We start from the raw sequence: 14,667 nt of genomic DNA, 5'->3' as shown, positions 1-14,667 counted from the left end.
CATAGTCACTGTGACATCAGTAAAGCACTCCTCGATATCTACATTATCCTTTAGCACCAAACATGTTTTATATTGGTGTTCACTTGTTGGCGTGTTGTTTAGCCCACATGGCATACGAGCTCTGCCATGCAGATAGGCATTCATATTGTACTAACTAAGCATTAAATTAAAATTTCGTTCATAATGCAAGCTGCAGTGCCAGCTTAAATGAACCGAATTAACATAATTCACACATGAAAAGCAAAAGCATTAGGTCCGTTACTTATTTTCATTTATTAAATCCACCAAATGAGGATGACATACAGAGGAAAAATCCCATCATCAATCCTCTGAGACATAAAACAGGACTAAAATGTTTTCCCTCCATTCAAATGGGACAGCAGAGTGACAGGAACCTGAGGGCAGAGGTGGGGGGGGGGGGGGTGACATGCAGCCAACCATTCAGACTAAAAATTGTTGTTTTTAATGAAACCATAACCAATGTTCACATGGTGCACATACAGGAAAACAAACAATGTTTGGCTCCCGTTCCTCTACAGTTGAGGTGCATTGGGATGGGTGGAAGGGCTTTCTCTCATGAACGTAGAGCTGTCACTTTCTCCACCAGCTTGTCATAATTGGCCCCAGAGAACTCCTCAACCTAAAAAGAAAATAATGCATTAAGTCAGGGGTCTTCAACAGGGGGTCCTCAGAGTTACTACAGGGGGCTTGGCAAATCTTTGTGTGATAGGATCATCCTTTTTACATGAACCACTTGAACCCTAGCATCCCTATACTGAGGGGAACTACACGCTCACACGATCTACAGGCTCAAAGGGGTTGTAGATCAGCTATTTACGGCAAATACGTTTGGTGTAGAGGGAAAAAGGAGCAAACCAAGTACAGAGCCAAAGGTCAAGTTTACTAAGTACTGAGGGTTTAAGTGGTATTTCTGAAATAAACGTTCAAATAAAAGGAACATTAATTTACACAACACTGATAAAAGTATATGAAGCTATCTATGAAATCTATGAAAAGGTTTAGTCTGTATCACAATTGTATACAATGTAGTAGGGGGTCCCTGCTTCATCTCTCTCTCAGCTAAGGGGTCCTTGGCCTGAAAAGGACCCCCACCGCTTTGACGGTCTTGGGTCACCCTTGTACAGTATCCCTCTTATTATACGCCTACTTTATTCTAATGCAAAATGATGCTTTTATTAGCCAAAGATTACCTGCTTCCACAGCAATGCAAACAAAGAGAGCACGCCTTGATTGACCAAATAAGAATAGAGTATTCAACAAAGCTGTATAACAGTTAAACGAAAAAGGAAAACACATTTAATACTGATGTTTTCTTCCAGTCTCCACTGCTCAAATAACTGATGATTATTCCTTAAGTCACGCGTAGCCAGACAACTATTCCTCAATCTCCGAATACGAGTCTGGAACTACCGAGAACGGAAGCTGTCATCTGCTCGTCAACTCCGTTCACAAAAATACAATTTTAAAATAACTCTACATTTTATATTGCAATTTCAATTTTTGATAAGCAGCAAGCTATGTATGCTTCAATTATTTAAATTTATATGAGAACGAATCGTGACGAAACGGAAGCGGGAGGAGGCGTCACATCCACTTTATCCTTTGATCATTTTCAGAGCTTCCGTGCTCCAGACTGTATGTACTGCACTGTGAAATTGTGGCAGGCAACAGTCTGGCTGGCGAGACCAGTTATTCCTGAACACATACTTCAACTAAATAGCTTACCATCTTTCCATTCTTGTAGAACTGGAATGTGGGCATACACTTGACTTTACATTCTGCTGACACGTCCTGAGAAGGGAGAAGAGAGAGACGGTGAAAATGCTTGTCAGACATTAAAACGACCAAGACCTTTCACCTTGGAAGCATGGCCAGTATAGAGTTCTTAGATCTTAGTTGCATTCGCTGTTGCGTTCACTTCCACATGTTCCGCTTGTTGATGACAGGAGTATCAACGTAGACGATGGTTGCCATAGCAGCATTATATACAATGTCAATCAGAACCACAACCACACGGTTTGGTGAGATAATTAAAGAGGAAAATAAGCATGTCACTGTGAGGAGCAAGAAATCGATATTTTCTCTTGTTGTGCTGCGCCCATACACCCACAGAAAATAAACTAAAACTAAACTAGATGTTGAGCAACTGCACAGCCTATTTCTTGCCTTATTGTTGCCAGAAACTGGTGGGCTGTATAGGTAAAACACACTGACTTACCGCTGCCACATCCACATCGACCTTCAGGAAGACTACGTTCTTGTTCTCTGCTTTTTCTGCCAGTTCCTATGGGAGAAAAGATTACATCAGCATGGAATTGGTTGATGATATACTGTAGATGTTTGATCTGACCCAGTAAAAAAAAAAAGAGGCATGTAGACCTGATGGCAAAACAGTATATCATTTATGTATGTAAATATTTTAGTAACAAATTCAAACAATTCCCTGCTTAAATAATGTCAAGGGGTCTACAGAGGTTTTCATTTAAAGTAGGCATTGTCTGGATTTCCCAGACAGCTTATTACAAAGTTTTATGGATTTTCAAGTCTTGATGGAGTGAACTCAAAAGATAAGTAATAATGAAAATATGGAACAACAGCTACAGTATCTGAGCCCAAGCTGGTTCTGTCTTCTTTGGCTCAATTCCAGTCCATTCTACATCCTAAACCACTTTCAACCTGGCGTCCACATTTTGGGTGAATACAACATAGGCAAAATCTTTCAAAAATAGAGAAATAGCACATCTACCAGCTCACAACATATTGCTCAGTGACAAGCTTATAGATTGGCTATTTTCATGCAACACAGTTGTATGAAGGAGTCTAAAAACAGGGCTTAAGTGATTAAGTCTATCTATGCTATCGATGAGCTCCAACTCTGCGATCACAATCATCTGATCTCTCACCTTGAAGCGAGGGGCAATCTGTTTGCAGGGGCCACACCATGTGGCTGTAAAGTCCACCACCACTAGCTTGTCCCCAGCTTCCACCAGGATGGCACGGAAAGAGTCCTAGAGAATGTCAAACATTATTATACTATGGGTGACAGACAGATCATCAATTCACCTATAGGCATACATTCCCACTCAAATCCACATTGTCCACTTTATATTTGTGACATTTACACACCTTCTTTCTGGCTCATACAAGTTTGCAAACCATTCTTTGTCTGGCATACAGTAAATATGGAACATGAAATGAAGCTGTATTCATTGTTAAAAACTTAAACATTGTGTTTAGAACACAATTGGTGTATTACTTATTTTGTGATATCATAACTAAAACACACACTCAACTCTGGAAATAGAAACAAATGAACAAATTGGCGCCTATATATTCTAAACAATTGCACCGCCTGAGCCTGAACCAAAACGTCTTACTGGATGTGACAATGACAGAACGAAATATGAACATAAACAATAGCTAAACACTCACCAGGTCTTTAACTTCACGAACCATGGTGACTGATGATGGTATTTCTCTGGATGATGATGATCAGACTGCTGGCTGGGACTAGAGGTAGAGTGATCCTGTCTGTCTGCCTGTGTTGCTTTATGACACTTACTACAGAACCTCCCCTTTGAGGAAACACCACAGCATGCACTTTGATCATTGGCAGCTCGCCAATCACCATGAAATCAATCACCAATCAATGATCACAATGATCAACCTTTGTTTGATCAACCAATCGCCATACTACCATGCTTGTAAAAAAAAAAAAAAAGATTTCATTTTCCAGATACATGAAGAGATGAAGATGAATCGGATGTTTCAGCTCTTAACCACTTAAACCCATATGGGTAACCGGAGTCCCTCAGGGCTCAATACTAACTTTCAAAGCTTTAGCTGAAAATAGCCGATCGACAAGCTCACAAATGAACGTGGAGCTTGTCGATCTGCTATTTTCAGTGAAAGCTTTCCCCACAATACTATGCTGGGGTAAGTGGTTAATGAATATAAATGTAATTGTATTCTATTATAAAGTGCAGTTTGCATCATGAATGTGATTGTGTGTTAATAGCTGCACAGCGGGGAGGCTCTTCCTCATTCTAGTCACTATGACTTGACACATTCCTCTGGTCTACTGTTAGAGACTGAATTATGAATGAAGCTGCATAATGTCCAATGGCAATGAAAGTATTTGTAGTATAGTATTATTTAGTCCCACATTACGTTAACGTTTTCCTAAATTTGAACAGTAGCCAATGTCTTGAGCTCATCAAACACATCTCACATTCTCCTTGACAATAGAGTAGCAGTAGCAACATCCTCAACCATGGAAACAAGACCACAGACTTATAATCAGTGTATAAAAATAGCCTCTTTTTTCCTGATCAAACAAAAACCTCCAGTAGGCAACCTAAGGCCAGTACACTGGGTGCTTTATGTTTGAGATAAAAAAAAAGGGTTTTCTCCTTTTCCCAGAATGATAATTCACAAACATATACAAATGAAGCTCTACACAAAGTTATACAGTTAGTATTAACTTGTTCTCTAGTCTAGAACCAGTGGGGCTGATGAGAGGCCAAGATACAATGTAAGTGTTAGAAGTTTATTTGAATGACATGAGACAGACAGGAGAAGTTGTATGAAAAACAAAGTTCTTTTTTTATAGAAAGGCACTCAGTAAACTTTCATATTTGACTCAACTGGATGAATAGTAAGTGGTCCAGTAATTATATTTATGAGAAAACAAGTGTGCTACAAAGTACAGTAACTAAGATAGTAGGTAGGTAGACCTTAAACCTAGCAACTATCACAAACATTACATGGTATAACAAATATAAGTCAACAGAGTTAACATTTGTTACCTTGACAAAAACACATAATACTGTTTATTTGGTGTAGTGAGAGTTTCCCCACTTTCTACCAGGTGTCCTTATTTTGGGCATGTGTTATAAGTGAAAACATTGTTTAAAGCTCACAGCGCATTTCATTGCGAGGCATTGTGAGCTTGTAGGTCGGCTATTTTGGCTATTCATCATACAGTACAACGAAGTATATCGTGTCTGTCGGGTGGAAACTATGTACTGTATGTCCAAAACTGTTCCTCTTTTATTACTATTTTAAAAACATTTTAAAATAGTGAAAATAGCAGATGTGCAAGCTCACCGCGCTTTGCGATGCGTTGTGAGATGTAGATCGCTATTTTCACTATTTTTGTGAAATACTCTTGTATGATGAAGTAGGGCAGGGGTGGGCAGCATTTATTTCCAGAGGGCCATACTGACTTCAATAAAATGAGTGAAGGGCCACACATTGTACAATTGAATTGAAACTTGAAACACATGGTGCTGAATGATGTTAAAACAACAAGAATTTTCAGTTACAAAATGTTGATCTTTTTCTTTTTGTATCACTCTGGTGTACTCTGTACGAGGTTACAATGAAAAGATTACGTAAAACAATCCACGTCAATGCCGTTTCTCATCTTATCTGATATGCACCACTCCATAGGTCACTGATAAAACACATTGCGTTCACATTGCATTCATTATGGTCTCACAGCAGACTGTTTCACTGTTACATTATAAACATAAAACATTAGTTTTACATACGGATGGAGGAATTCATTTGTCTCAAAACCATTAACATATGGCAGCCTTCTAAAATGTAGATTTATAGATTAGGGGGGCAGTTTCTTCTTTTTTTTTTAATGACTTGGCAGGCTTGAGATGGTCAAAGGGTCGGGTCCGGCCCCCGGGCCGTATGTTGCCCATGTGTGAAGTAGGAAGTTAATTTACGAAAACACATACAAAGTATATATGGAGATACAAGATTTCTGCCCGACAGCAACGATATAATAGGGCTTAAGTGGTTAAAGGTGTATTAATGTGGGTGTAAAATCTCCAGTAAGTACTACAATATTGTTTTTGAAAGTGTCTTGATCCTTGGTGGGATTAGACTTTGTTTTCTCTTTTTGCCAGACCCAAGGGGTCGGGCTTACATGAGGCTTTGTACCTGTTTCGTCCATACATGGGCATGGTCACTTTGTCCTCCGGCCCCAGCCAAAAAAGTCTGTCCCCCTTTCGTCCATACATGGGCATAGACACAGGCTGACCTGGTTCTGCGTCTGGCAGAACCAGGTCTCCTGGTCTTGTTTTACTAGCAATCCCATGAAAGCAGCTGGCATGTTTTCAAATCCATCTGTGCTCCCTGTATGTTTTTCATCTGTGGCTATAGACCCCTTAACAGACGACGTCACACTGATAAGAACCAGTATGCGTGCAACCAGTATGCGCGCAATGAAACCCATTCTATCAGGTCTCGCTAGGACGCGCCTCACTAGCCAACACACAAGAGGGGGTTGGGGTGTGCTGAAACCAGCTCACTCCAAAACAACAGGTTGAGAATTGATTGCGTGAAACAATCACCTGTGCGTCAAGTCTAAGGATAAGGATAAGGATAAATAATAAATAATTGGTCTATAAGGCAACACAGGAGAAAGGCCCTCCCACCTGCCGTCAAGAAAAAGATTATCAGTAGGATTCTCAAAAAATATTAACACCCTTTATGTATCCCTAAATAGGAAAAACTTCCCAATAACCCTATAAAAGACACTTGTTGTTTATCAACAAATACATCCCAAGATTGTTTAATGCTGATGACAGTTAAAGGGACTACACCATGAATTTTAAAGTTTTCTTCTTTTTTGTGTCTCCCCTACCTCTCTTCTATCCCCAAAAATACCCCAGTTTGAACACTCAGGCTTTCACAGCAAATCTGGGGTTTTCTGTAAATTGGTCTCAAAACAGGCCAAACTGATTTGCACCCTGACGTGACGTCACGTCAGGGTACAATCCCTCCCGTTTTTCAGTTCCAACCGACTCTTGGAAGTTTCTCTTATTTAAAAAAAAAAACGTTTCCCACACAGAACCAGGAGATAACATGCATACAAACTGGCTCAATAGCGCCCCGTGCCAAACAGGACAAGGTGGTATTTCAGGTGAAAGTGCTTTATAAGCCAGAGAGAAGTTAGTTGGAATGAGTATATCTGAGGCTTGATTTAGGCTCAAACATTTTGAAAAACGTTTGAGGGACATAAACAATATGATATTAAATATTATTATTATGTTTTAAATTCATGGTGTAGATCCTTTAAGCAACATGTATGTGTAATCGATGACGAATGCTTACATCCTCAAAGTAGCAGTCATAGCCATCTTAGGAGGCGTCTTTCAGGGCCTGGTCCAGTGACGTCACACTTTTGTAGTTGAAGGCTTCATCAAAGCCCAGCTCTTTGAGGAAGACCACCTTGGCATCGGAGCCTGCGCAGCCCACCACCTTAGAGCCCTTGAGCTTGGCGATCTGGCCAACCACAGAGCCCACATTTGAATGTAATGCAATGTAATTTATTTCTGTGTGGACCCCAGGAAGAGTAGCTGCTGCTAAGGTAGTAGCTAATGGGGATCCAAATAAACAAACAAACAAACAAACAAACAATTAAACAAACTACCCCAGCTGCTGCGTTCACCAGGAGGGTCTCCCCACCCTTGAGCCCCAAGACCTCCTCTATGCCATCCAGAGCAGTTAGACTGAAAGAAAGAGAGAGAGACATTACATTTTATTATACGAAATACAAACACAAAATGTAGTGTAGGCAGTTAGCAAGTCAGTTAGCCATCTGTTTCCTTTTTTCTAAATCGATTAGAATGAACTTAAGCCCTACAATGTACATCAAGTTGAGACAGGCCCTGATGAAGACCTGCTAGGTCCATACGTGTTGGTCGTATTCTGTTGCCTCGCTCTAAATAAATCTATATCTTTTTTCACTTAAGAAGGAGTGCCTTGGAATTGTTTTCTATGCAAGTCTGCAGTTCACACCTTTTTGGCAAGCAGTACTTCTTTGGAAACCACGTTTTTGTTCATATGTTCCTACCTGTGTCACCAAAGAGCACCTATCTATCAGAGCCAATGAATGATCCCTGCAGCGCTTCTTTATTTCTCTTTTTAAACTGTACATCAAGTGTTGCACAACAAAATGGAAATAACTGATCTGCAGGCTCATAACATGTCCAGAATAGGGATGGTGTTTAACTAAATTAAATTTCAGTTATTTTCCAAAAATAGATCTTTTTATTAAAAGTGATTGTTTTTATAATTGATTAAATCATGTACCACATATTTTTTATGATGCACAGACAAATAACAGTAGATGAAGGATTAATCAAAGCTTGAAATAGCATATTGATCCACATTCCACAGACTGACAGCAGTGTGACTCAACACCAAGACACATGAACCAAGAGTATTACAGCAATAGAACTGGGTAATCAGAAAAACCCAAGTCTGTGGGGTTTCAAAACAACAGCTAGGTAATAATTACATGAATTTAATCAGCACTGGAGGCCTCTGTGAACAAATCACAGAGGGAACAATGGTAGCCCTATAGTATACAGATAGTGTCAGTGTGGTACAATGTGCATGATTGATTTTCAAGTGTCACATCATGCTATACTTAACAGTGTCTTTATTCTAGTACTCTGCACTGAGCATGACTCCTCACTTTGATCTGCCTCTTACCTTCAGTACTTGCTCATCTCTCCACTTTATTGACTCACACTCTCCTCTGGAGATAGAATCATTATGGATGTGAATGCAACAAGCAATGTCTCGTGCATGCTAGCCTAATTATGGGCTGCACCTGCAGCTGCTATGGCAACCCTAGCTGTTAGATAATCTCCTGCTCTTTCTTGAGACACGTCAGAACACAATGGTAGCTGTGGTGCTGCTGTTTTGCTTGCTGTGTTGCATTGTGATATGCATTTGCATGTTGTTTCTCTGCCCTCTCTTATCTCTGTGTGGCGCAATCCTTTCAGAATGTCGTTGAGGTACTAAAGGAAACTCAAATTTCAATGTGTTGGCGTCACTGGGCATGAACCTCACTGTCTTCATGAGCACGGCGAAATATGAGAAATATATGAGATGCAGTTTACCTTCACAAACAGCTCATGCAGAACCTCGCTCGGCAGTGCACCTTTCTTCATTAGTATAGTATATTATGCAGAGGTAGAGTTATGTTAGGACCAGTTTATAATATCTGTGTACAGAGATATATATTATAATGTGTGTATATAAGTTCTTTCTTTGATTTGTATTCATTTAATGGAATTCCTGCAATGTATTAATCCAATGTGTAATATGTCTGACAGTCCTTATCAGCTAGTAGAATTCCACTCCACTGTCTCCTCCTCTCTCCTGTCTTGTGATAATAAAGTGCTTGGTAGAGGGGAGGATGCGCCATTGTAAGTTGGGATCGTGTCCAGTGAGATACATGGTCGTTTACAATCCTCGTACGAGTAAAAGAGATCTCGTGTGTCACGTGTCTTTCTTTATCTGTGTGTGATCAACAGCAAGGGGGTTTAAGATAACGATCAAGAACCTATCATTTCACTGGTCCTTCGTGTCGGATTTCTACGTCGTTTCTGGAAGAGGAGAAGAGGACGCATCGCAAGTCTATCGATAGCCAGAGATCTGAGAGGGTCCTGCAAGCCCTGGGGTGTAAAGTCACACCAGGCCGGTGTTCACCAGTCCGAAATCTTCTCTTCGACGAACGACTGCCGAAATCTGAACGTGATCACACGCCTATAAGAAACATGTAAGTGGTCCTGGTGTGGACATATTGTTGTTATTACTTAGGTGTAATATTGACAAGTGTGGTCCTTGTGTGGACATATTGTTGTTATTACTTAGGTGTAATATTGACAAGTGTGGTCCTTGTGTGGACATATTGTTGTTATTACTTAGGTGTAATATTGACAAGTGTGTTGTAGTTGTGCATAGATAAGCAACTACAGTTATAGTTGTGTTGTAGTGGCGAAAGCCACTGCATTTTATTAGCTGCAAGAGTATACTGGTACAAGTTGAGTGTGTGTTTGTCACGGTGGTTGAAAGCCAGTGGGTCTGACAGCCCCCTCCGGGGAAATCTAGTCGTGTAAACTGCTTTGTCTATATTTATTCTATATATCTAGTATAACCCCCATAACAATCTCAGGGGTGTACGGTGTATGGTTTGGATGTGATAAGTGAGTGATAAGTGCGTGATTCCCTGGGGCACGTCTACACGTGGTGGACGTGGTGAATTTGGGTGTGATACAGTTTTTGACCAGTATACAGCAGTGCCTAGAAACGTTGAAATACACTTAGTTAGGATAAGAACAAGATATTTACAGTGATTAAAATAATTTCTACACATTGAACAGAACATTATAATAACCACACATATTTAAGTTTTCACCCACATAATAGTAATTGACTGCTAATATGGAGAAGGAAAAAGAAGATACAGGTGCTCCTGTGAAACAAGTGATTGTAGTCGATGTTACCAACGAAGGAGATAAGCCAAAGCAGGGCAAGAAGAGAGGCCAGCCAAGGGCCCCCAACTCATGTTTTAGGTGTGGTCGTTTAGGCCATTTTGTGGCTGATTGTATATCAAGCACAACAGTACATGGATGGGATGATACGAGGAAAGAGAAAGGCCAAACAAGGGCCCCCAACTCATGTTGTATATGTGGTCGTAAGGGCCATCTTCTCTTCGGACTGGCTCTTTGCGAGTCATGCAATATGTCAGGCTGGGATGATTAGAGAAGAGAGAAAGAGAAGAAGGTAGGAGGCTGTGCGCATTAGAGCGACAGCGAGAGAGAGAGAGTTTTGTAGTAAGAAAAACATGTTTTGTTTTGTCTAAAAGATGTGTAAATGAGAGAGTGGATTGTGCATTTTTCGTGATCTGTATGAATTGCCCCATAGATGCAGTAATCATTTAAACATTTCAAATTTCCATGTCGTGGTGCACAACGACATGTAAGGAGTGATGTTTAAATGAGTGAGAGAGAAGAGGAAGAAAGAGAGAATTTGTATGTGTATGTGTGTGTTCAGGTGTTAGTGTACATGAATTGTGAGTGAATGTGGTGTTTGGGTGTAATACATACAGTATGTACTATATGTAAAGTGTGAAGGGTAGCAACAGTAGTGTAAAAAAAAAAAAAAAAATGGGTTATGACGTGCGTGTGTGCTTGTATACGTGCATGTGTGTAGGTTCATGTACCGAAAAGAATGTGTGTGTGTGTGTTTGGAGCATGTGGAATGACGTCACTTACGTTGGAGAGTGTCAGGTACTGTGTGTGTGAGAGGAGTGAGTATATATATTTTATAACAGTGATGCATGAGTATGAAGTCTGAAATGTGCAGATTGTATGTGTGTCTGTCTGACTGTCTGTGTGTGCGCCTGTGAGCATGTGTGCGCGTGGGTGTGTGTTCACATGTGTGCGTGAGAGAAAGAGAGACAGAGAGACAGAGACTGAGTACTGGAGAGTGTGTGTGTGTACGCTCCAGTGAGCCTGCCTCTGTGTGTGTGTGCGTGCATGCGTGTGTGTGTGTGTGTGTGTGTGTGTGTGCGCGTGTGCGTGTGTGTGTCAGTGAAGTCAAGCCAAGAAAGAGAGAAAAAGGAGAAAGCCAGAGGCAAACTACTCATTTAAAGTATTTTTACTCAGTTTGGGAACTTTAAAGTATCTGTACTCATTGTTTAAGTATTTCTACTCATTTAAGTATCAGCAAGAGTTTGTTAATAGTCCAGCCATTTTCTCAAGGGAAATAGCTAAATGTTAAGGCCACGTTGTCAGGTTTCGTCTCACGTTATCTCTTGTGTTGATTTAGTAGTAGAATCTCCCACATGTGAAAGTATGGGGGAAGAGTAGCAGGCCACTGTTTACATTCAGATAGAAGAGCAGCTTAGATACAAGCACCAAAACCCAAGAATAAGAGAGAGCTCCTTGCAGTATGCCCCATATAGTTTGAATTGCGTAAGCAGAAGACGTTTTTGTTAAGTTAAGACAGATGATGCACATTTTGGTCTCTGTGTTGGCCCTTCCTGATTATACTAAGTCCTTTATCCAAACTGCTGAAGTTAAAGAAGTTTTTTTAATGATTTATGTCTTGTTGAAAGAGCAAGGTACTAAGTTAAGGCCTCTAGGTTTTACTCCAAACGTTTCTTAACCCATTAAGACCTGGAACCTGTGTAAATTTTTTATTATGTTCTCAACCCCATCTCACTAGTTCGTTGTTACTGTCTGAATCTACACTGATAGTGAAGATACATTTCTACTTTGTTTATTTTTGCGCTTGGGAAACGCCTAGCAGACAAAATAGCCAAGGAACCTAGTCGCGCTTCCCAAGGGAGTTTTCATTTGTTATGTCTGGCTCCAGTGTCACAGACCATTTCACACTTAGGATCTGAAGTTGAGTCATGACCATAGGTCATATCTCAAACAGGAGGGATGGTACACATATAATATATAATTAAGCAGCATTTTCACACTTATAATAATATAATTAAGCAGCATTTTCACACTTATAATTTTCAAAATTATGCTAAACAGTTTTGTACATGTTTTTAGACAATGAAAAGGTAACGAAAGGCCATATGTAAGACTATTATTTCCACTTCTTGAAAAGTGATGATACTGTAAAACTAGATTGAAGTACAGATGTGTCAAAACGGCCATAGCCATAATGCATCACATTAGTGGAGCGAATAAAGTCCAAAGTGCAAATTATCTGTCTAGTCTTTTCTCTCTCCCTACAGGGACTGAAGCACTGGTGATCTGCATGCCGTGATAAAGATCATCAAGCGAAAGGACCAGGACCAACTCTGCGCTGAGAGGGTCCGTTCCGAGTCCTGGTCACCAACACAATTGCTGTGAAACGTGTTATTTGGATCCACAAAAGGCCACTGTAAATTGGTGCGAACATTATCAGACATTTAAGTAATAGGAGTGCTAAAGCCAGCAGCGGGTGGGGCCGAGCTGATAGCGCTACGGTCAGACCCAAACCTGGAGAAGACTCCCATTAGAATAATCCCCTTCCCCATTCCTATTACACGTAGAATTGCACCCCTGGTATTTTTGTGAGTTTTTTAATTTCTATGAGTGTATTATATATTTGTATTATTAAAGTTACTCGTAAATCGAGGAGTGTTGACGAAAATGTTTCTCACCGTCTAAATCTAAATATATATAGGTATATTTTTACGCTAATCAAATCGCTAAGACTAAAATGTGAATGTTTATGTTTGCACACATATAAATATATCTGCTTCACACAACTGGTCATGAGAAGTGACATGCCTCGAAATCCAATATCGCTGGTGAGCCTTGGGAGAAAATGACTTTGAACTAACAGCAGCTATTTGCCGTGTAAACCGTACCATCAGTTGAAATACGCCCTAAATAGCACTGTTAAGCCTGTATGTCACTCGGAAGCCTAACCTTTGTTATGTCCACGCTGGCTCTGTGAAGAAGGGTCAGATCAACGAACACAATTGTCAACAGACATTCATGCTGACTCCCCCGTGTTTGTTTAGATCAACTAAGAATTGGAGGTTGTAAGAAAAATACAATCTCACTGGTAATCCCGTGCCAATAAGGTTGGTTTGTCTCTCTTTCCCCATCTTGGAGTGGGAAAGCTTATGTTACGTGTAGAGACAATTAACTATAGACGTAGCCTGTTCCTCAATGCTACAATGACCAGAGGCCCAAAACCGTGAGTTTGAGTCAGCGTCGTTAATGGCCGTCCAGAATAGATGGACTCTTGACCTTTTGACTGCTGCGAGTGGAGGGGTCTGCGTTTCTGATAAAAAGGACATGTGGTGTTTTTTTTTAGTTCAGATGACATTAATTCCAAGAATGTTAGTGACGCAAAGCAAGACCATTAGTGTATGGTCAATGAGAAGGTCGTGCAGACATGCGGCGTTGTCTTAGACTGATGACGATATTTGTCCCAAGTGCTCCACTCCACACGAGAGTGTGTATTCCTTTCAAGCCCTATTTGAGAGTGACATAGAAAGTTAGTCCCAAGGCCACTGGAAGCGAAGAGGCAAATGTTTGAGTTGTTGGGTTGATTAATAAAAATCCTGTTATGATGTTCATTTTGAAATGTGATGTTCAGAAGTATTAATTAAATGAACAACAGGAGGGAATGTTAGGACCAGTTTATAATATCTGTGTACAGAGATATATATTATAATGTGTGTATATAAGTTCTTTCTTTGATTTGTATTCATTTAATGGAATTCCTGCAATGTATTAATCCAATGTGTAATATGTCTGACAGTCCTTATCAGCTAGTAGAATTCCACTCCACTGTCTCCTCCTCTCTCCTGTCTTGTGATAATAAAGTGCTTGGTAGAGGGGAGGATGCGCCATTGTAAGTTGGGATCGTGTCCAGTGAGATACATGGTCGTTTACAATCCTCGTACGAGTAAAAGAGATCTCGTGTGTCACGTGTCTTTCTTTATCTGTGTGTGATCAACAGCAAGGGGGTTTAAGATAACGATCAAGAACCTATCAGTTAACACATGTTCTAGCCGTTCAGCAGAAGGGTGTGGTTAGTTGACAAACCCCATATCTTAAGTTAGAGCATTTTGAACTGGTCCAGTGACAAACATGCAAAATCATGCTGGATTGTGTAAAGTATGAGAATTTCTGATAACTACTAGTACCTTGTATGACCGCCTCTATATGAATCTCTGTCTCTTAGTACTAGAGACAAAAGACTGAAAAAATGACCTCAGTACATGACCATGAGAGATTTAGCCAGTATCATGGATGGTTCCATTTGGGCTGTTGTACAGGGGTGTCCTGCGGCCCACCTCTC

The 14,667-nt window shown here is 40.3% G+C and overlaps 1 protein-coding gene across 1 annotated transcript; it reads right to left on the bottom strand.

Moving 5' to 3' along the window:
* Nucleotides 1-544: 544 nt before the first annotated feature.
* Nucleotides 545-3,526, bottom strand: LOC308087448 (thioredoxin-like). Its single transcript, XM_080431305.1, has 5 exons — nt 3,454-3,526; nt 2,925-3,029; nt 2,240-2,305; nt 1,747-1,812; nt 545-640 (listed from the first exon to the last, which is right to left on the bottom strand). Exons 1-5 carry the CDS (start codon nt 3,475-3,477, stop codon nt 575-577), a joined length of 327 nt encoding a protein of 108 aa, XP_080287431.1. The 5' UTR covers nt 3,478-3,526; the 3' UTR covers nt 545-574.
* Nucleotides 3,527-14,667: the final 11,141 nt, after the last annotated feature.

This window comes from Gymnoscopelus braueri (assembly GCF_963280865.1).
Source record: "Gymnoscopelus braueri genome assembly, chromosome: 6".
In the NCBI taxonomy this organism is placed as follows: Eukaryota; Metazoa; Chordata; class Actinopteri; order Myctophiformes; family Myctophidae; genus Gymnoscopelus; species Gymnoscopelus braueri.
The sequence above is the reverse complement of the archived record's forward strand: the minus strand, read 5'-3'. Positions and strand labels throughout refer to the sequence as shown.

What these genes read in the sequence shown, in the direction of transcription:
- LOC308087448 (XM_080431305.1), bottom strand. Translation starts at nt 3,477, where the DNA reads ATGGTTCGTGAAGTTAAAGACCTG. An exon ending in TCGATGTGGATGTGGCAGCG is followed by an intron (nt 1,813 to 2,239) that starts GTAAGTCAGTGT and finishes CTCCCTTCTCAG; the next exon opens with GACGTGTCAGCAGAATGTAA. An exon ending in TCTACAAGAATGGAAAGATG is followed by an intron (nt 641 to 1,746) that starts GTAAGCTATTTA and finishes TTTTCTTTTTAG; the next exon opens with GTTGAGGAGTTCTCTGGGGC.